General features: G+C 43.5%; 1 protein-coding gene across 3 annotated transcripts in view; it reads right to left on the bottom strand.

The window, feature by feature from the left end:
- GMDS (GDP-mannose 4,6-dehydratase) overlaps positions 1 to 22,957 on the bottom strand; it is a 422,539-nt gene that overhangs the window by 392,076 nt on the left and 7,506 nt on the right. The window contains exon 1 of one of the 3 annotated variants that reach the window (XM_044424560.1): positions 1,726 to 1,854. The exons of 1 other annotated variant lie outside the window; for it this stretch is intronic. In XM_044424560.1, coding sequence (XP_044280495.1) covers positions 1,726 to 1,746 — 21 coding nt within the window. In that variant the 5' untranslated portion in view covers positions 1,747 to 1,854. Of the gene's footprint in view, positions 1 to 1,725; positions 1,855 to 7,630; positions 19,327 to 22,957 lie in introns of those variants that run through there. One more of the 3 variants, XM_044424559.1, reaches the window with a different exon arrangement.

The raw sequence follows: 22,957 nt of genomic DNA, 5'->3' as shown, positions 1-22,957 counted from the left end.
TTTTAATAAAGGTCACAATATTTTTTTAAATCACAAATAAGTAACCACTCTTACATGGCTCATTTATTCAGTTTGTGTGTGTATCGATGCCACCATTATTTCCATTATGTTTCTCCTTAAAACTTGTCTTTCCTCAGAAGACTCTGTCCCAAGTACTTACACCTTACCGTCACTAGGACAAAGTATGTGTAACTGGAATCCTTGCATACTCTTTCCCTATTCATTCTTTCATTTATCTGACCCTTCACTTCTTGTTTCCTGGGATCAAATTCAAAAAAGTCCATTGGGATAAGGACATGTCACATCTCATATCTGTGAAGCACCATGTACACAAATAGAGCTTTTATTAAAAGGCACAGGAGGTGAATCACCCAAAAACCTGCCACAATTACAAGCCTCAAATTTCTATTGCTTATAAAAACAACACCTGCTTAGCTAATAATGTGAAGTTTGTCATCCACGAACTACTCAATGAGTTCCAAAGTTATGCAAAATTTGGAAAGATCTGATGTAAATTGCCAGAGGTACAGCTAGTATAAAGTGAAGGAAGCTGACACATTTTAACTTTCGAGACCATGCTGGGTCCTAGCATTTTTTTCGGGGGGAGGGGGGAACTACTGACATACTTTATTCAGTTTTGTAAAGGAAACACACACCAGTCATTGGCTTACTGAAGTTTTGAGCAATTGTTTAAAAGTTATGGAGGTTTTTGTACTCCATGAAAGCCAATTGGAGCAAATGTTGGCAAAATTATGTTGGGCAAGCTCAGTGTTACTCTGAAGCAAGAATACTGCCAGTGGTTCTGTGTTTTGAAAAGAATTCCAGAATTCTTGCCAGTATTCTGATAGTGCAGAAGTGGTAGGAGGAAATTATCAATTGAAATAAGGATGAGGTAGTATTGACAGCTGAGTGACTAATTCTCTTTAGTTTGTTTTTATTTTGTTCATGTAACAGCAAATTTCCTTTTTTTTTTTTAAAGGGAAAATTAAAAATCTAAAAAAAGGCAGGTTGCTTAACCTGTAACTGTCGTTCTTTGAGTGGTCATCTGTGCATTCACACAGTATGGGTGCTGCGCCTGCACAGTGCCTGCAGCCCGGAAAAATTTGAAGCTTTAACGGATTTTGGTGGGAACTCCACACCCCTCCCCTGCTATGATATAAAGGGCAGAGCACCCGCCATTTTCCCCAGTCTCATGGAGACCATCCAATTGCCTCGTGATGGATGAGCAGTCAGTGTCAGACGACACCAGTTAAGAGAATTAAAGAAAAGAACATACTCATACACATGAGAGCCAGTGTGGTGTAGTGGTTAAGAGCATGGGACTGGGACAATCTGGGTTCTAGTCCCCACTCAGCCATGGAGCCAACTGGGTGACTTTGGGCCAGTCACAGACTCTCAGCCCAACCTACCTCAAAGGGTTGTTGTTGTGGGGATAAGATGGAGGAGGAGAATGATGTAAGGTGCCTTGAGCCCTTTGTAGGAAAAAGACACGATATAAATTGAAAAATAAATAAATAAAAATATAAAATAAAATATTCAATGGTAATACAGAAGAAAAACCTGCACAAACCTAGTCACTAACACCGAGTGGGGCCGGCGAGTGGGTTGTGTGAATGCACAGATGACCACTCAAAGAACGACAGTTACAGGTAAGCAACCTGCCTTTCTTCATCGTGATCTCTGGGTGGGACCCACACATTCTGGGTGACTAGTAAGCTTACTAACCTGTAGGTGGGATGGTGTCATCAGTGAAGAATTGAAGAAAGGACAGCATGACCGAAGGAGCAGTTCTGTCTGGCATGGACATCAAGTCTATAGTGTCTAGTAAATGTGCAAGGGGTTGTCCAGGTTGCCGCCTTACAGATGTCAGGCAATGGGATGCCAGCAGAAAAAGCTGAAGAAGCTGCCACAGCTCTTGTAGAATTATCCTTGGGTATGACAGGGAGCTCTAGCTTCGACAACTGATATGTCAATTCAATGGTCTGGACGATCCATCTGGAGAGTCTCTGGGAAGAAACAGCCGAGTCTTTATCATTGTCGAGGGCCAGTTATGTAAACATTCCACTCTTCGTAGAGCAATAAAACTAAAATCCTTTAATGTTAATTGTCTACAAGATTTACAATTCTATAGATAAGTTCCCTAATAGCGGTCCTTGCTAAGCAGATTTCAGCCCTGTAATGGCTTCCCTTTCTCTCTGAGCCCACGTGGGATCATTCTCCCAAGTCACGCCTTTCTTCCCTCTTACACTACTTTGTAGTTGTTCAAATATGTGTAAAACACATCTGTTCTCGGCTTTTGAGAAATCTACGACACCTATTGTGTCTTCTGTTTCTGGCTCAGATCAGCATCGGGGGGGGGGGGAGGAGACAGTTTGCTCTGCCTCTTTCTGAGTAGAACTTGCAGCTCCTTCTTTCTCATGACTCTCTGTCTCTGATAAAGGTCCAGGTGTTTGCTCAACATGCTGGGGCTCAGGGGAAGATGCAGTAGCTGGTTCAGCCGTCCCTGCACTGGGTTGTGGGGTCAACTCTTGGGCACTGTGTGCCAAGTGCAAGGTCTCCTCGTGAGTCACTGTTTCTGTCAGAGCTTCATGCATGACACTATCCTCCCCTCCAGGACCTCCCCCTTCTCGATGAGTATGTGGTGGAGATCCACCTGGTTTATGTGGGAAATGAGAGTGAAATTGTCGTAGTAGGATAGGTGGATGAATGTTGGAGGTGGATTCCCAACTTCTTTCTTCAGGAGGGTAGCCTTTCCAATGTATAAGATATTGTAGGCGTCCTCTTTGGAATCTAGAGTCAAGAATCTGTTCGATTTCAAATTCTTCTTCTCCATCTACTGTAACAGGTGGAGGAGGAGGGAGTAGGGTGCAGAGTGGGTGTCGTTGCGGAGCTGGAGAGAGCAACGATCGGTGGAAGACCAGATGAATTTTCATGGAGGAGGGCAGGGTCAAGCGAAAGATGATGGGATTGATTTGAGCGACAATGCGGAATGGTCCGACCCGTTTGTGGGCTAATTTGCGAGAGGGTACGGAAAGGGGGAGGTAATCAGTGGACAACCAGACCCAGTCAACAACATGTAGGACAGGTCCAGGTTGTCTTCGTCGATCAGCGACTTCTTTGTAGATCAACTTGGCTTTGTCTAATTGTTGTTTAAGAATGGACTGCACCGAGGCTAAATCGTTGAGGAAATTCCCAGAGGCGGGGACGGATGACGAGGGAAGTGATGAGGGAAATGCTCGAGGGTGATAACCCAGGTTGGCAAAGAAAGGAGTTAGACGGGTGTAGCCATGGACAGAATTGTTATATGCGAATTCTGCTAGTGGGAGAAAGGAGAGCCAGTCATCCTGTTGGTAGATAATGTAACAGCGGAGGTATTGTTCAAGAGTGGCATTGAGGCGTTCTGTTTGACCGTCGGTTTGTGGGTGATGAGCAGAGGAGAGGCAGAGGTCGACTCTGAGTAAGGTCAAGAGTTCCCACCAAAATCAGGATGTGAATTGACTGCCTCTGTCTGAAATTAAAGCAAGGGGCCACCCATGTGCTTTGTAATATGGTGGATGAAGAGGGAGGTGGTAGTCTTGGTGGAGGATAGTCCTGTGCAGGGAATGAAGTGGGCCATCTTGGTAAAGAGGTCTGTAACTACTAGTATGGTGTTGAAGCCGCTGGATTTGGGTAAATCAGTTATGAAGTCCATTGAGAAGGTATGCCAGGGTCCGGGAGGCAATTCTATTGGCTGGAGTAGTCCCGGTGGCTTTCCCTGTTGTCGTTTGGAACGGTGGCATGTGGGGCAAGAGAGTACACACGTTTTGACGTCATGGTACATGTGAGGCCACTAATAGTCTCTAGAGAGGGTGTGAAGTGTTTTGTAGACCCCGAAATGGCCTGCGGATGCAGAGTCATGGCATTGTTGCAGCATTCGTTCACAAAGTGAAACTGGAACATAAGGGACACAATTGTAGAGTAGGATGTCAGCCTTGAACGAAAAGGGGTTAGGAAGGGAGTTGTTCCTTCTTTGGTCTTTCTTCATGCGTACGAAGGGGTCGGCTCGTTGTGCATGTTGGATGTCATCGCTGTATGAAGAAGAGATGGAGGTTGCGGCTGCGATTTCAGGTTGCAAGATAGGAGTAGGTTTGGGTTGTTCTTTGTTATCAGGGAAGTACTCAGATTTTCTGGATAGCGCGTCAGCCAGAGGTTTTTCGAAGGGGATATATACTCGATTTGAAAGTGCAAACGAGAGAAGAACAGAGCCCATCATGCTTGTCTTTGCTTAAGGATTTTGGCAGAAGTGAAGTGAACAAGGTTCTTGTGATCCGTTTGGATGAGGATCCTGTGAGGAGAGCCTTCAAGTAAATGTCACCATTCTTCAAGAGCAGCTTTGATCGCTAGCAGTTCTTTTTCCCAGATTGTGTAGTTACGTTCTGAGTTGAACAGCTTGCGGGAATAGAAAGCCACCAGTCTGAGGTTATCGGTGGATGTATTTATTGATTGCAAGAGAACAGCTCCAATGGCTTTGTCCGAGGCATCAGTCTGTAGCATGCAAGGTGCAGAAGTATCTTGGTGGATCAGCTGGTTTTCTGAAGTAAATTGGTGTTTCATGGAGATAAAGGCGGCTGCAGCGTCGGGTGGCCAATTGAGGCAGCGCCCCATGTCCCTCAAGAGGTCAGTCAAAGGTGCAGTTAGACGAGAAAAGTGTGGTATGAATCGGCGATAGAAGTTCGTGAAACCCAAGAACTTCTAAAGTTCTTTTTTCGTTCAAGGGGGTTGCCAGAATAATACTGCTCATATCTTCTCTGGATCCATCTGTAGCCCATCTGGGGAAATGCGGTAGCCAAGGTAATGAGAGAAGTTGTATACCTTCACATTTCTCTAGCTTGGCTGAGAGGTGGTGTTCTCGCATGTGCTGGAGGACGGCTTGTACGTGGTGAACATGAGATTCAGGGTCATTGGAGAAGATCAGTAAATCATCCAGGTAGGCAATGAGGAAATCATCAAGGAAATCATGGAAGATTTCATTTATCAATCTGCAAAATGATTGTCCCATATTTAAAAGGCCAAATGGCATTACGCGAAACTCGAAGGTGCCAAATCTCGTTGAGAAGACAGTTAGATGTTCGTAGCCAGGACGTATGCGCAGTAAATTGTAGGCATTGCAAAGGTCTAGCTTGGTAAAAATGCATGCTTGGCCTAGACGTTCCAAAATCTCCAAGATGAGTGGCATAGTGTGCCTATTTGGGACAGTAATTGCGTTTAGACAGCAGTAGTCGATGCAGACCCTAAGTTCTTCAGAATTCTTCCGAGGTACGATGATAGGGGTTGCTGAAGTGGGTGACGAAGAAGGGCGTATGAAGCCTTTTTTTAAATTGGTGGATATGAAGTCCTTGATGACTTGGAGTTCCTTAAGTGACATGGATTGTAGTTTGTCGACTGGGAGAGTTGCTCCCGGCTGTATATGAATCTCCATGTCACATGAGCGATGCGGTGGTAGTTTGTCAGCCTCTTGCGGGTCAAAAACGTCCCAAAAGTCTTGATATTGTGGGGGAAGTGCAGTGGTAGAGGGAGGGGAGGAGGTGAGAGGTGTTTGGGATGTAGGGCTATTACAGTGTTGTGAGCAAAAGTCAGAGTTGAAGTGTATTTGCCCTGAGTCCCAAGATATTTGAGGTCTGTGTTTGATTAACCAGTCCATGCCCAGTACTACAGGGTATTGTAAGTCCTTCACTAGTAGGAAAGCTGTTTGTTCGCAGTGTTTCCCAATTTGCAGGGTGAGTGGTGAAGATTGGAGAAAGGAGGGGCCTCCTTGCAGGGGACGTTTTTGGATGGAATCCACCTGGAGCGGGGTTGCTAGTGTTGAAGTAGGGAAACAGTGCTTTTGAGCAAATTCCTCATCCATGAAGGAAGCAGTGGCGCCACTATCAATCAGTGCTATGGCTCGAATTGCAGGCTGTGAGTGTGCTTGCAATGAGATATCCAGCAGGAGGTGTCGAGCTGTGGAAGCTTTTCCCTGGGCTTGGCATCCTTGTGATGTGTGGGAGGGTCCGAGTGTCGCAGTGCTTAATGACGCTGGGACTGGAAGTTTCCCGTCTGCTTTTTTAAAGGGCAGGACCATGCCATGTGGCTGTTATGTCCACAGATAAAGCATTACCTGGCAGTGCAGTGCTAGGCCCTATCTCCCCTTGGAATGCGAGGCCCGCCTGCTCCCAGCTGCATAGGCTCTGGTTCCTGCTCTGGCTGGGGTGTTGCCATGGCAACGTAGCTCTTGGGCGGGAATTGCTGGGGGCTGGCTTCCGCACGCAGGAACCATCTTGTTTTAGTTGGCTGTAGGCCAGCATGGCGTTCCTGCTTGGCGTGGGCCCTTTCACTGAGCCGTGCATCTATCTAAATCGTTAAAGTCATTCACTCCTGCAAGTTTTTTGGCATTGATGTACATGACAAATCATCCAAAACCTCCTCCCTCAAGCCCTCGCGGTATTGTACCATCAAGGCTTCCTCATTCCACCCTAAATCATTCATGAGGAGCTGGAACTTGGTGGTGTAGTCGGTGGCTGAGGCATGCCCTTGTTTCAGATGCTTAATCTCCCGTATGGCTATTTCCTTGCAAGCTTCAACACCAAGGAACTCCCCCAGGGCATTAAGAAATAGATTAGCATCATTTAGTATAGGGTCTTGAGCAATAAGCCTCGCAGTTGCCCAGTGGGCAGGGGCTCTCATAAGTTGATTTCTTAGAAATCCTACCTTCATCTTTTCGTTGGGGAAGTCAGGAAGGCATAGACTGATGTAGAGTTCACCTTGTGCTTTGAAAGTTGTAAATCCTTCTTTCTTGCCATCGTATTTCGGGGGGGGAGGCTTCAAGGGGGCATCTGCGCAGTGTTAATTCTTGATTTTGCTTTGAAGCAATAGCTGTTTGTAGTTTGGCCTGAAGATTATCTAGTTCAATCTTCATCAAATCAATTTGCTGTGTTGCTTGATTGTATTTTGTTCTCAAGAAGGAATTTTCTTCTCTTAAAGCTTGAAGGTCTTGAATGGTGGGGACAGGCGACTACATTGTTGTTGTTTATGAAAGGCAGAAGGTTAGAATGAAATTTCTTCTGGATGGTAAAGTAGTGCTGAAGAGAAAAAAAAAATTTTTTTCTTTGCTCTGCTGTGTTTGTGGAGGAGGATTTATAGGGCTGACGTACTGTCGAGGGCCAGTTATGTAGACATCCCACTCTTCGTAGAACAATAAAACTAAAGTCCTTTAATGTTAATTGTCTACAAGATTTACAATTCTGTAGATAAGTTCCCTAATAGCGGTCCTTGCTAAGCAGATTTCAGCCCTATAATGGCTTCTCTTTCTCTCTGAGCCCACGTGGGATCATTCTCCCAAGTCACGCCTTTCTTCCCTCTTATACTGTTTACTTTGTAGTTGTTCAAATCTGCATAAAGGACGTCTGTTCGCGGCTTTTGAGAAATCTACGAAACCTATTGTGTCTTCTGTTTCTGGCTCAGAGAGATCAGCATCAGGGGGGGAGGAGACAGTTTGCTCTGCCTCTTTCTGCGTAGAACTTGCAGCTCCCTCTTTCTCATGACTCTCTGTCGCTGATAAAGGTCCAGGCGTTTGCTCAACATGCTGGGGCTCAGGGGAAGATGCAGTAGCTGGTTCAGCCGTCCCTGCATTGGGTTGTGGGGTCAACCCTTGGGCACTGGGTGCCAAGTGCAAGGTCTCCTCGTGAGTCACTGTTTCTGTCAGAGCTTCATGCACGACAATCATGTTCCGAATATTTAATGAAAAGGCATTTGGTCTTTCTGAAGTTCTCCATACGGGACCAATAGAAAGCCAGGCAGTGCCTTACATCGCGTGAATGGAGAGATTTTTCTATCGGTGTCAAAGGCGAAGGGAAGAAGGCTGGCAGAACAATGTCCTGATTGATGTGAAAGGGTGTAACGACCTTAGGAAGGAATGTAGGATCAGTCCGGAGAATGACCTTCTCCTTATGAAAGTTGAGGTAAGGAGGGTCAACACGAAGAGCACATAGCTCACTCACCCTCCTAGCTGAAGTGATGGCAACAAGAAAAGCTGTTTTCCAAGAAAGCAAGTGTAAGTCAGTGGTAGCTAAAGGTTTGAAGGGAGCTTTACTAAGAGCTTGCAACACTACGGAGAGACTCCATGTTGGTACCCCTGAATGAACTGGAGGTTGGAGATTTTGTAATCCTTTCAGGAAATGACAGACAAGAATGTGTGAGAAGATGGAGGAGCCGAAGATAAGACCACAAAAATGAGAAATCGCAGCGATGTAAACCTTAATAGAAGTAGATTTAAGTCTGTGCTAGTGTAGGAGCAACAGGAAGAGCCAAATATTGTCAATTGAGGCTGACTGTGGTAGAAATTGGTTGCTAGCTGCAAAGGTAAAACGCTTCCATTAGCCTCATAGGAATGGCAAGTTGTCGGTCGTAGAGCAGATTGGAGAATAAATTGAATGTCTGGGTGAAGGACACTCAAATCTGATACAGGACCTGAGGGTTCTGTTGGTACCGAAGATTGTGTCAGTACCGAGGATTGTACCGGAATCGTCAGGTTCAATGAAGTTGTAGGTACCAAGGAAGAGGAAGAAGCGGTAGTCACTGAATAAGCCAAGTGGTGAGATTCAGAGAGTTGAGGTTGGGATGGCGAATTGCCCCGTTTTCCTGCATAATGACATGAGGAACTCGTGGGAGATGAAATGTTTGCTGGGAGAGATTGAGAATGGTGGGAAACCAGGGCTGGTATGGCCACCACGGCGTTATGAGAATTCCCTGGGCTTTGTCTTGAACAATTTTGGCCAGAGTTTTTGTGATTAGCGAAATCAGAGGAAACGAGTAGAAAAATGTGTTCGCCCAGTTCACCATCAGAGCATCTCCCAGTGAATTCAGGCCGATGCCTGCCCGGAAGCAATAATTCATGCACATTGAATTGGCCGCTGTAGCGAATAGATCTATGGTTGGGGTACCCCAGCGTTGGAAAATGTCACAAATCTGTCAGTCCAACTCCCACTCGTGAGTTGTGGACATCCACCTGCTGAGGGCATCCGCTTCTTGGTTGTCTACACTGGCGAGATGAACTGCTAGAGGAGTAATCCCCCTGTGGATTCACCAGTCCCATATTCACAAGGCAAGATGAGCTAACGGTACCAATTTCGTGCTGCCCTGTTTGTTGATGTAAAAAACAGTCACAACATTGCCTGAGGCTATTTGAACCACTTGTTCCTGAAGGGTCGATTCGAAAGACTGGAGAGCCTTGAAAACCACTAGAAGCTCTAGGTAATTGATGTGCCTGGACTTTTTGTGACCCTGCCAAGTGCCTTGGGTATGGAGATTAGCACAATGCGCTCCACATCCCAAAAGGGAGGCATCGGTGTAGACGGTCACCATCAGTTGTGGCTGGCGAAAGGGGACTCCTACGGAAAGATTGTGTTTGGTCGTCCACCAAGTCACAGTGCGAAGGATGAAAGCAGGTGGGAGTAGGAGATGATTTGGAGAGTCATGTTGAGGATGGAAGAGGCGGCTGAACCACAGTTGTAGAGACCGCATTCGAAGTCTAGTGCTGGATATGACAACAACTGTGGAAGCCATGTGTCCAAGCAACTTCTGTATGGAAAGCACAGGAGTAGGCCGGCCATTGTAGATGCGATGAATCGATGACTGAAGCTTGTCCATTCGAGCTGGTGGTAGAAACACTCTGCCTTGAATCGAGTCAAGACATGCGCCAATGAAATCAATGACATGTGAGGGAACGAGGCAGGATTTTTCGATATTAATACAGAGTCCGAGTTCATCTAAGAGTCTACATGTGGTATTGATGGCCAAAAGCAGGCTCTCTCTGGATGAGAAGACAATCAACCATTTGTCCAGGTAGGGGTAAATCTGGACACTTTGTAACCTGAGGTGGGCACAAACAGGGGCCATACACTTCGTGAAGACTTGTGGAGCGGTAGCAAGTCCAAATGGGAGGACGTTATACTCGAAAGGTCAGAACCAACAGTAAATCGGAGTAGCCGCCTGTGTGATGGATGGATGCTAATGTGGAAATATGCATCCTTCATGTCCAGGGAAGCGAACCAATCTTCTCTCCTGAGCAACAGAAGGATATTCTGAAGGGTGGTCAGTTGAAATTTCTCAGTCTTGATGAACTTGTTAACGCCACATAGATCAAGTATCCGAAGTAGACCACCATCCCATTTCGGGACCATAAAATATCTTGAGTAGAAACCATGAAGCCCCTCTGAGCAGAGAGCTGATGAATCGCCCCTTTACGAAGCAGCTGGGAAACCTCGTCTCAGAGGACCATCAATGGAGAGGTGTAACTGATCGGTCCCAAAGGGGGTACAGTATCAAACTCGATTTTATATCCATGCTCGATGATGGAAAATACCCACTTATCAGATGTGATGGACTCCCAAATGGGGAGTCAGCCTTGCAGCCGGTCCCCAAAAGGGAGGGGAGAAGGTGGGTGGAGAGAGAAGATCCCGTGTCCCATCAACATTATCGTTTGTCGTTGGACTGACGGCAACGGCCCTGCTGGAATTGGGCGGCAGGTTGGCCTCAGTTTTGTTGTTGGTGAGGCTGATTCTGTTGGCGAGAGGTGTATCACTGGTAGGGTTGGTACCAATAAGAACGAGACTGTGGCCACTTACGTCGGTTCTGGTTAGGTATTTTCATCTTCCAAGTGGTGACTCAAGCATTATAGATATACTCGAGCTTGTGGTCTGTGTGGGCATTGAAAAGGCCGGACCCGTCGAAAGGCATGCCTTCAATGCACCTCTTCATCTCATCTGGGAAATTGCAGGAGCGTAGCCACGCATGCCAGCGTAAGGCAATGGAGCCGACAAGTACCTGGAAATCGCAATCCACATGATGCTGCGCTGTACTGAGTTGCTGTATGGCTAGCTGCATGGACCCACGGATAAAAACACGGGCCAGATCACATTGCTTTTCCGGGATGGTCGAGGTGATGGATTCCTGCCTTTGCATCAAAAAGTACTAGCACCTGGCCATCGTCGCCTCGTAGTTCAGTATCTGTAAACCCAGTCCCATCGCAGTGTAGATACGGCACAACATCAACTCTATTTTCCAACCCTCCTTGTCTCTTGGGTTTGAATGCTCCCTGTTATCTCAACCCTTCAATGACTTGACAACTAAAGAATTCAGTTTCGGATGTTTGAGCAGGAATGGAATGTCCTGCTCCCTAACCTTACACATGGACTCATAGCACCGAGACGTTGGGTGTGGCTGGCTCAGAAACTCCCAAGTGTCCGTCACAGCCTGGCAAAGAGTCATTATCAAGGGGATGGAGATAGCAGATGATTGCTCCTTACGAACAATGTCGTAGAAGTGGTCCTCATTGGTGTTCACCCGATGTTCAACTTCTATCTCCAGTGACCTTGCAAGGAGAACCATAAGGTCTCCAAATGTGGGGTACAACTCTTCCAGCAACCCAGGTCCCTGAGTCGAAATGACGGCATCAGGAGAGGTGGAAGCCTGATCCGAGTCCTCCAAGTCCAAGTCATAGTGGTACAGAGGACTGCAGGAAGAGCCAGCCGGAGATGGAGGAGGTCGGGAAAGTGCAGCCGCCGAAGTGGAAGGCGCTTCTGCCCGGGACAGATGAGGACGATGCCTGCACACCAAAGGCAAGGGGTAGTAGCCGTACGGTGGAGGGTAGTCCCAAGGATAGGACTGAGATGGGTCAAATCTGCCGTACGGCATTGGAACCCAGATCCTAGACAAATGGCCCAAGGCACGCTGGTGGCAACACATGTCGGATGGAGGCCTCGGCGATACCTCTGGTGATGATGGCATCAGAGTGGGTGAGCAAGCCGATTGATGGCCCAGTTGAAAGTGGGGAGGTGAATCCTGTATCTTGCCGTCCAACATTGATCCGCGAAGAGCCGCCTCAGAGCAATCCAAAGTTGAAGGAGCTGACAATGAGATCCTTTGAGGGGATCCAGGCGGTGTAACCTGCATGATGGCTTGGGCAGTCAGACCCGAAGGAGTCGGGACCAAAGTGGCCATCGGGACTGATGGGGTGGTCGAGTCCAAGTCCCTGCAAGGCTCCTGGGCAAGCATATGCTGCTTGCATTCGGCCTTGTTGACTTTAGTCTTAGACTTTTTTGGTGCCAACAAATCCTCAGGCCCAGTATGCTTCCGCTTCTCCTTTTGTTTTTGGAAGAAGGAATGGGAGGAGTAAGTGGTCTCCTTGGAAGCAGCCCCCTCAGATGGTGGACAAGGGGAGGACACCATGGATGGGCCTGTAGAAGAGGCCTGGGTGGCAAGAAGCAATGAGGGCTTGATCCCAAAGGATCTTCCTCAGCCGATTTTCTCAATTCTTGCGTGCCTGTTTGGTGAACAACTGGCAATGGCCACATTTTTCAATCCAATGCCCTTCTCCAAGACAGAGAAGGCATAGCTCATGTGGGTCCATAGGAGACATTTGGCTCCACACTTCAAGCACTTTCGAAAAGCCGCATGCTGAGCCATCAAGAAGAAGAATGGATAGTGAACTGAGGAATAAGAACTATAGAAGACAGTAAAGATATGAAAAGATATAACAATTTGTGGGGGCGGAGAGGAAAAAGGGGAAGAGAAAAACTGTCCTAACAGGGAAGGTAAAGATTTGAACTTTGAACGGATTTCTAACAAGAGAAGAACTATGATAATCAGCAAACAAGAAAAACAAGGTAAAATGCAATAGAGTAGAGAGAGAAACGAACAGCTTAAAGCAAAGTGATCGAAAGAAGACTGGGGAAAATGGTGGGCGCTCCACCCTTTATACCATAGTGGGGGGGGGGGTGCGGAGTTCCTGCCAAAATCCGTTAAAGCTTTGAATTTTTCCCAGCTGCAGGCACCGTGCAGGCGCATCACCCATAATGTGTGATGCACAGAGACCACGACAAAGAACTGGCAGTTTAGGGCCAGAGTGAAGGTTCTCTCACCTTGGCCCAAGCTGCATGAGGTTACAGCTGATGCCCTACCTGACATGTCCTGTAATCACTAATGCTGGGCAATGTTGCAAACTGTACTTCCTTGCAACTTACACTCTATGCACCTATACTTACCCATGGTCTTTCGAGTCCAAATCAAGAAGGGAGGATGGAAAACCAGAACCAACAAACATGACTCATTGATTGTATACTGCCTTATGAAACACCTAGAGGAACCCTTCTGAATGTTGAACCATGCTTGTGTCTTGCTCGTATGTGAACACAATTTGTGATAAGACACAACATCATGAGTCTTAGCTTCCAGTGTCCTCACTTTGCAGACTTGAGTCAACATGGCATAGCTTTAAACTGGCACATTTCACCATATATAATATGTAGATGGAAAAAATACAAATCCTAGAAATATAAGTATGCATGTCTAAGACATTCCACTTCCAAAATGATAGCTATGTTACAGTCTTGCAAGAGAAAACACTTATGTTTTAAAAAATTTGTAACTTTTTCTTAAAATGATTCTAAAGTGGCTTACAATATAACACAACAAAACCAATATTTAAAACAATAAAAATAACACCTCAGTTAAAAGAACTCAATGTATTTGGCAATATGAGTGGCTAGGAAAATGCCTTTAAACTTTGAAACTATAACCTTGCTTTATTTACAAAGTACAATTAAGATTTCCCTTACACTACTGGTAAGCAAAGAAGCAAATTCAAGAATGTGGTGTGGTGTGGTGTGGTGTGGTATGGATAATAACATACCAAGCATAGTTTCCTCAGCATTTTCTCCAATATAGGAACCAAACATTCATTCATTCATTCATTCATTATTTAAAATTCTTCTATTTATAGAAGAATTATTTAAATTTCTTCTATTTTTAATTCTATTAAAAATCTCATTAAAAATCTCAAATTGAAAATTCTAGGTTCCACTGAAACTCAGAAAAACATGGCGAGACATTGCATTTTTTAAATACCATACATTTTTTCTTCATATGGAATCTACTAAATGGTCTGAGAATGCCACATGCTCCATGAATGCTTAAGCCAAACCAGTGTGGACCTGATCAGCAACCTAGATAGGTAGGGCTCTATCATCCAACCTTCTGATGAAAATGCTGGGGATTATACTGATACAGTGAACAGTCAAATAAAAGTTGTTTAACAAATACATGAGCTCAAAAGCTATGCATCAACTGGATAAATGTAGGCTCAGATCACTACAGAAAGACATTTCTAGATAGACAGAGTAAGCTAACAATTCATGGGAAACAAAAAGTAAAGATCTTTTTTAGGCCTTTGTGCTATGCACAATTCCCACCCAAACATTAATTTATGGCCTTTAAATCATGGCTAATGTCAACAGGATTCTTCAAAGATAGAGAAGTTAAGCATCTAAGCTCTTTGACATGTAAGAGAAAAAAAAGAATACAAGAATGGATAAGTGCCATGCATTCCAGTGAACTACTAGTACACTGCATTTATATCCCACTTTCTTCCTCTTGCAAGAAACCCAAGATGGCTTACGTGGTTCTCCTCTCCTTTTCATCTGCACAACAACAACCCTGAGAAGTAGTGACTGACTGAATAGGTACTAGAACCAAGATCTCTTGAGTTCTAGTACAGCACTCTTAACCACTACAGCTAGAAGACTAAAATGACACTTGATGACATTTGATTTTTAAATGAATAAATTCCGTCAAATAAATCAAAATGGTTCAAGACACATAAATGGGTTATGTAAATTAAACCTTGCACATGGATTAGTGGTATACCATCTACCAGGGAAATACTGGGCACAGAACTTCTGGTTCAGGGCTTCTAAACAACAAAAGGGCCTTAAGAAGTGCAAGACCTGAATGACAATATGCTTGAGTGACAATACCACAGTATACCTCTCAAAGATGCTCCCATTGTCTTCTAACCTTTTGCCTCTAGATGGAGAACTTTAACAAACTGTGTCATCATTGGCATCCTATGAGTATACTACCTACAACAACTTCATCTCAACACTCATTGCAACATTTGGTCAACCTACCTCAACCTATATTAGTGATGTACAGCAGGAACTTTGAATATTTACATGCATATGTGTGAGCATATATGTATACATGTATATTATTAGTAATACTTTCAAGACCAGTTCAATGTATCTTGGATCATACCTTGTGGCTATATGGGAAAGGGGTGTTTTGTTTTTCCCCTTTTCTCTTGATATGTGTTTCTGGTTCTATTTTTGTTTTGTATTCTCAGCAGTTTTTGCTGATGTATGGTTTTGTTGAAAGACTGTAAAAATCAAATTAAAAAATAGAATTAAAAAAAAACCTATGCCATAGTCCCAAAGTACAGCAAACAAACAGCAGTCTTCAGATTCTTTCAGTAACTGAGAATCCAGAGGTAGGAAGCAGTAGTACTGAAGTCACCTTGCTATAATTTTTGCCTGTCCCAGAACAAAGCTACTTTCAGAGGAACAAAGAAACAATGTATTTCCCTCTCTACTAACCTATAGGAACAAAATATGCACATCATTATTCCACACTAACTAAATTTTAGAACCAAAAATTTTATTGTGTTTCCACTAGGGCAGCAACAGTTGTTTCTGCTCTACATTTTAAAAGTGGATTTTAGTTTGGTTAGAGATAATTAAGAGCAAGGTGCCTGGTGAAATTCATTGTACTTACCAGAAACTGGCCAAGGATTCTCATTCTTGAACCTAGATGCATCCATAGCAACTGAAATTATCTTTAGGGCTGGTATCCTACCAAGCCTACTACTCAAGCCATTCTGAAGAAAGGCTCTGGCATGGGAGTTATTAACAGCTGCCTTGGTGACCTGTCTGTGGAACACTCTGAAGGTCTGCTTTAAACTTTGCAGGGTACTTCAAGGATAAAATTGAGTATCTTCATAATATCCAACAAAAAAGTGCATATTAGGCACTTAAACAATAACTAATGCTACTATTACAATAGTTACTGGTAAGGTACCCAATGCTCTTTCTTGTCCAGTTTCCTAGAATCAGTTCCAACAGTTGTGGTCTGATACTTGTATGCCACCATGATTGATTAAAAGGTTGACTAGATGTGTCTAGGCAGTGGTAAATGCATAACTGAACAAAGACAAAACACAACACAATCCAGTGTTGGCAGTGGTACCACTACTTCAGAAAAAGCCTTACCTTACCCAAAAGGGAAGTATTAATGAACAGCTGATCCCCCATCAGTAATTACTTGGTCATTAATACACACTTACAGCTGTAAGTGCTGCCAAATGTGCTTCTACCAAGTACTGACTCAGGGGAGCGTCAATGGCAGGGATGAATACGTATACAACCAACAAGCACTACTTTGTTTTTTGTTTATTTAACTTGTGTGCCACAATATATTTTACACACATCCTCACATTAGTTATCTCCTGTGCAGCAAATGGCCTTGGTCAATGATATACATTTCAATTGTAGGTTATACAGCAACAACATATGGAAAATCAAAGGGTAGTGTGGTTAATACTTCTGTCAGGCACTGTATGTATTAACTGAACTTGATTTGTACAAAATTATTTCTTCTTTTTCTTATTTTTATACATACTTTATTTTGTTGAAATTTCACAACAGAAGTACATTTTTTAAAAATCTTGTATTTTAAAAATTAATACTCTGAAAGTCTGATAAGGGGAAAACTGATACATATTCTTTAAGATATTCAGAGAACAGAAGCTTGGTTTTAGGTAAGCTTCCCAATCAAAGTGACTTATAGTACCAGAATGCTCAAGAATACTTTGATTTTCATTATTTGCCAGAAACTATGTGTTTCTAATCCATATAAATTACTTACAGTACAGCTTTTGCAGACTATAGGCAGCAACTTTACATGTCATGTATCAGAAAATATATTCATAGACAATATTTAATTATATCTGTCTATAAATTAAATAGAATTATCTAGAATTAGAATTATCTAGACTTATCTGTTCTAGACAGATAATTATATCTGTCTAGAATAGATCCAAACAATTATTCATTGAAAAGTCATTCAGGAATGAGATTTGTTACCTAACCAAGAAATTTCTCCAACCCATATTTTGCTTAAAGGCAAAACATATGTAACAAATGAATTTCAGAAATAACAAAATTAATCTTAAAGTGTTTTAGTTGTATCCAGGGTTTGATTTCCTACAGTAACAATACAGTCCTACAGTCTTCCTTTCATTTCATTTTGAACAGATGTCTTACTACTTTTTGCCTAACATGGCCACTTGCGAGCCCATACTAGGATTTTTTTCACTGTTTCAGGATTGTGTGATTACTGTAAAATTAGAATGTTAAATATTAATCTTAAACACATATCCATAGAGTATTTAAGCACATTGGGGAGATTTCCTTCAGGGGTTTCCTTTCTTCTTTGTCTCTTAGCTGCAGGGTCAATTTTGGCAAAAATCTGTCTACTGTCACTTGTTTTTTCCTGCACTGCATAACTCTCCAGAAATGAGAGACCACATTATTGTTCATAAGATTCAACACTCTGTTCGTTACAGTTATGTTGGGGTGGTGTTTCTCAAAGAAGTCCTGGCACACATTCCATTTTTCCATAATGGATTTTATCACATTATTGCTAACCCCCTCCAGTCTTCCTCTTCCTCAGTGGAATGCTCCTCAACAAGTGCCTTCTGCTGCTCACTCTGGCATTCAGCAAGTTCTTCCATCATCAGCTCCTCCTTATGGTCCTCAACAACCCATACTCCTGTCCATGGACACAATCTCCTCCACTACCTGTGCATCAGACCCTTCAAAGTCACATTCAGTGACACATTCTGGCCACAGTTTCCTCCAGGCTGCTTAAGGTCCAGTACATGACATCTTCTCAGGCTTCGTCAATGAAGTTGATGCAGTGGAGGACCTTGAAATGTTTCTTCCAGAACTCTTTCAGAGTCAAGGATGCCTCTTCAGTGACATTAAAACACCTGGTGAAGAGTTCCTTTGTGTACAGCTTCTTGACATTGCAGATCATTCACTGGTCCAAGGGCTGCAGAAGAGGTGTCGTGTTGGGGGTGGGGGGGACTTGACCTTTATGAAGGTCATAAAGGTCCTTCATAAAGGTCCACTCACCATCCATATCATCCACCAAGGCTGGAGGGTGTGCCGGGGCATTGTCCATCAGAAGAAGGCACCTTTCAGGCAGTTGTCAGAAAGATATTTCTTAACGGTGAGTGCAAACACCTTAGTCATTCCATGAACAACTGCCTTGTGACCCAAGCTTTTGCATTGGCCCTCCACATGACAGGCAGTCTGGCCTTGTTTACATTCTTTTCCTTGAATGCACGAGGGGTCTGGGAATGGTACACCAATAGTGGTTTAATCATCGGATCGGCGCTTGTGTTCACATGCAGCAAAAGGGTCAATCTGTCCTCCATGGGCTTGTGCCCGGCAGTGACTTTCCCTCCTGAGTGATATAGGTTCTGTTCGGCATCTTCTTCCAGAAGAGCCATTTCATCACAGTTGAACACTTGTTGAGCAACGTATCCTTCTGCCTTCATGAATTCCACAAATTCTGTCTTGTAGTAGGCTTCTGCAGTGACCTTGTCAGAACTGGAAGCCTCACCATGTGTTATCACACTGTGGATGCCACTTCTCTTGCAGAATTTATCAAATCACCCTCTACTGGCTTTAAATTCATCACTTGCTGCACTTGTAGAGGGTTTTTTTGGGGGGGGGGAGGTTGGGTTTGTTTTTGTTTTTTTCAGTAAATCACTGTACAATTTCCTGGCTTTTTCACAGATCATAGCTTCATTAACGCTATAACCTGTCAGCTGTTTCTCATTCAACTCCACTAACAAAAGTTTTTCCACCTCTTCCAGCACTTGTGTCCTCTGCTTGGTTAACATTGTTACTCCTTTTACCACATCAGCTCCTTTGATGGCATCTTTATTCTTCAAAATAGTCGAGATTGTCGACTTCACCATCTTGTACTCTGAGACCTGATCAGTCACACGAATACCACGCCCATGCTTTTCTACAATTTCCTTCTTCAATTCAACGGTTATTTTCTTCAGAACCTCCTTCTTACCATTCTTGCTCTGCACGTTCTTGTTACCTTCATTACTGCTTTGCACATTCTGGTCACCTTCATTACTGCTCTGCCTGTTCTCATCACCTTCATTACTGCTCTGCACTTTCTTTTTACCACCATGCTTGCTCTGCACTTTCTTGGGAGCCATGCTGGATTGAATAATACTGTACAGTGCTGTATGTGCTAAAAAGCACACAAAAAAAAAACTTCACAGCAAGTGTGCACAGGTCTGTCTGTGATCGCAATCTCAACTAGAGGAAGCCACAACCACGGATCGGAGTGGGGAAGATGGCTGCGTTCGTGCTCATGCTAGGAAGATGGCTGTGGTCGTATTGAGAGAAAGAACAGAACTTTAATCATTTTTCATGACAATAACATTTTTCAAAGCTTATGCTCTCTTGTCCAATCCCAGTTTGGACAATTATTTGAGGTGTGATAAATTGTAGTTTATAAAACTAAGGATGAGGATAAGAGCCAGTCTTTCAGCACTTCTTCCCTTCTCCAGCCACACAATTTAGCATAAAAGCCTGGAGACAAGAGTTTCGCATTCCTTCCACACAAATGGCTCCCTCATCTTTCCAAGTGTCTATTATTCAAATACTTGGCTTAGGAGAGCAGGAAAAAATCATGATTACAAAAGAGGTGGATCCATTGTTTTTCAATAACTATCAGTCTCTCTTCAAGTAAAGGAAGCAAATATTGACTAATATGTAAACCTGATTTTCTGGTAGTTTTGGTGAAACGTAGCACACAACTGGTTGATTAACTTTCTGAAGCAATCTCAACACAGGTGTGTCAAGCAAAACCAATCATGAATTCTCTCATAAAATGTAAAATCTGATAAGAATATCTTTAACATTCTTATAGTTAAACCTATAACCTCAGTCCCTAAACTGGAGTGAAATAAGCCAGGCTCTTGTCCCATATTTTCAGTAAACACAGTGTTGTTTCCAGTGCCTGCCAAGGACATTTTTGTTCTAAGAATCCTTTTTTGCTGGTCAGCCATGGTTTTAATGTTATCTTGTCTTTAGTGTATTAATATATTGTTTTGATTCTTTAATTTAACTTTGTACTATTCACAGCTCTGGAATCTTTGGATGTGGAACAGTAGACAAATTGTGTAAATCAAACACATACATACATAATGCCCTTGGATTTTTTGAAGTTTAGGTGAGAATTCTGAGGAGTATTTTAAAGGAAGAGAAGTGGCTGAATTGAAGGGGGTACATTTCACAGTAAAGAAAATAGCATGCAAGACCAAGAGGTTCAGATTAATAGAAGGAGACAAAGGGCTAAGTGAAATAACTGAACAAGAGATAAAAAGAGATGTTTCAGGAGAACAATTAGTTGAAGCTGTTGACAAAATAACAGAGAGGCATTGCAAACACGGTCAGAAAGTATAGCAATCAGAGAGGACCAATTCAGCAAAGGTTAGTGCAACAACCTAAGTCCAAAATGACTCCCATATGCTCCATGCATGAACTTGGTGCTAAACTTACATAGGAGTTGATTGCAAATGCCCAGTTGCCAAAAGAAACTTGTTTGAGTTGCATTTTGGACATGGCTATACAGCACTGTTATTTTGAGTCCAATAACTTACAGAAAGAGTTATAGGTTGTCAAGGAAATTTGTTGCCCTCAAACAAGCCACCCTGCAGGAAGCAATCTGGGCTTCCATAAAAAGCTTCCATTCCAAAAGCCCACCATTGCTAGTTGTCTACAAACCCAGTCCATGAGTCAAACATGAAATAAATTTCATATTCAAAATTAAGCAAATGTGTGTCGGCATTGCCTTCCAGAAACATGAGCTAATTCTACAACTCCAGGTTTGATTCTCTTGAACTGCAGCATCAACACTTGCCAGAATGTGTCAATGCTTTTCAACAAGCATTTCACTCTTTTTGAAAAGGGGTAAATCCCCCTTCCCCTATCTCTCTCTTTCTCACACACAAACCATTCTGCTAAGGTACATTCCCCCCCCCCACCCGCCCTTGGGGTTTCACATCTCTCATGTCCTATGAGAAGACAGTGAGAGAACTGGGTAAGTTCAGCCTTGAAAAGAGAAGGTTGATGGGAGATGTGACATCACTCTACAAGTACTTCAAAGACTGTCACAAAGAGGAAGGTCAAGATCTCTTCTCATTCATCCCAGAGTGTAGGACACGAAATAATCAGCTCAATTTGCAACAAATCAGATTCATTCAAGAAACATTTCCTCACTGTCAGAGAAACATGACAGTGGAACCAATTATCTGGGAAGGTCATGGGCTCTCCCACGCTAAAGGCATTCAAAAAGAAACTGGACAGTCATCTGAGTGGGATAATGTAGCTTGGAGCCCTGCACTGGGCAGCGGACTAGACCAGGTGGCCTCCTTGGCCCCCTCCAACTCTACCATTCTATTATTCTATGATCCTCCAGGTTAATTTATCTGAAATATTACTCCTCATGCTTGCTTGGATAGCAAAAGAGTCCAGCACTGACACTTGTATGTCCAAAAAGGACTTAAAGTGTATTAAGTAGTAGCTATTATGTAGTCTGTGATTCAGTATGTGCCTTCCATAAAAGAGGAATCCACTAAATTCTTAACATTCAGCCTTACTTTTTATTATATTATCTCCATTAGAAATATAGGAAACATAACACCAAAACAACCACTAGTACAAGTTATAAATTCTACCCATGAAGCTGTAGAGATACATATTTATGCTTAAAAATTCTGGGTCCTATACAATGATAATAAAAAGGCACAGCCACAACCTACAAGCCTAAGGGTACTGGCTTCCCTTCTCACATGCCAAATGGATTTTTTAAAAATCCTATACGGCAAACTGGAAGAGACCAACATAGTTACCATAATTTCTTCCTATGTTGCTGTTGTTGTTGTTAGTTGCAAAGTCGTGTCTGACCTATCGCAACTCCATGGACAACCTTCCTCCAGGCCTTCCTGTCCTCCACCATCCTCCAGAGTCCACTTAAGCTCACACCAGCTGCTTCAGTGACTCCATCTAGCCATCTCATTCTCTGCTGTCCCCTTCTTCTTTTGCCGTCTATTGTTCCCAGCATTAGGCTCTTCTCCAGGGAGTCCTTCCTTCTCATTAGGTGGCCAAAGTGTATGAGTTTCATCTTCAGCATCTGGCCTTCTAAAGAGCAGTCAGGGTTGATCTCCTCTAGGACTGACCGGATGGATCGCCTTGTGGTCCAAGGGACTCACAGGAGTCTCCTCCAGCACCACAATTCAAAGGCCTCAGTCCTTTGGCGCTCAGCCTTCCTTATGGTCCAGCTTTCACAGCCATACATTGCAACTGGGAAAAACATAGCCTTGACTATACACACTTTTATTGGCAGGGTGATGTCTCTGCTTTTTAGTATGCTGTTTAGATTTGCCATAGCTATCCTCCCAAGAAGCAAGCGTCTTTTAATTTCTTGGCTGCAGTCCCCATCTGCCGTGATCTTGGAGCCCAGGAAAATAAAATCTGTCACTACCTCCATTTCTTCCCCATCTATTTGCCAGGAAGTGAGAGGACCGGATGCCATGATCTTAGTTTTCTTAATGTTGAGTTTCAAGCCAGCTTTTGCACTCTCCTCCTTCAATGCATCAAGAGGCTTAGTTCCTCTTCACTTTCTGACATTAGAGTGGTATCATCTGCATATCTGAGACTGTTGATATTTCTCCCCGCAATCTTAATTCCAACTGGTGATTCATCTAGGCCTGCCTTTCTCATGATGTGCTCTGCATATAAGTTACATAGGCAGGGCGACAGTATACAGCCTTGCCGAACTCCTTTCTCAATTTTGAACCAATCAGTGTTTCTGTGTCCAGTTCTCACTGTTGCTTCTTGACCTGCATATAGGTTTCTCAAGAGACAAATAAGATGGTCTGGTACTCCCATCTCTTTAAGAACTTGCCACAATTTGTTGTGATCCACACAATCAAAGGCTTTAGCATAGTCAA

This window comes from Varanus komodoensis, unplaced genomic scaffold, assembly GCF_004798865.1.
Source record: "Varanus komodoensis strain SLA01 unplaced genomic scaffold, ASM479886v1 scaffold14_3, whole genome shotgun sequence".
NCBI classification, from domain to species: Eukaryota; Metazoa; Chordata; class Lepidosauria; order Squamata; family Varanidae; genus Varanus; species Varanus komodoensis.
The sequence above is the reverse complement of the archived record's forward strand: the minus strand, read 5'-3'. Positions and strand labels throughout refer to the sequence as shown.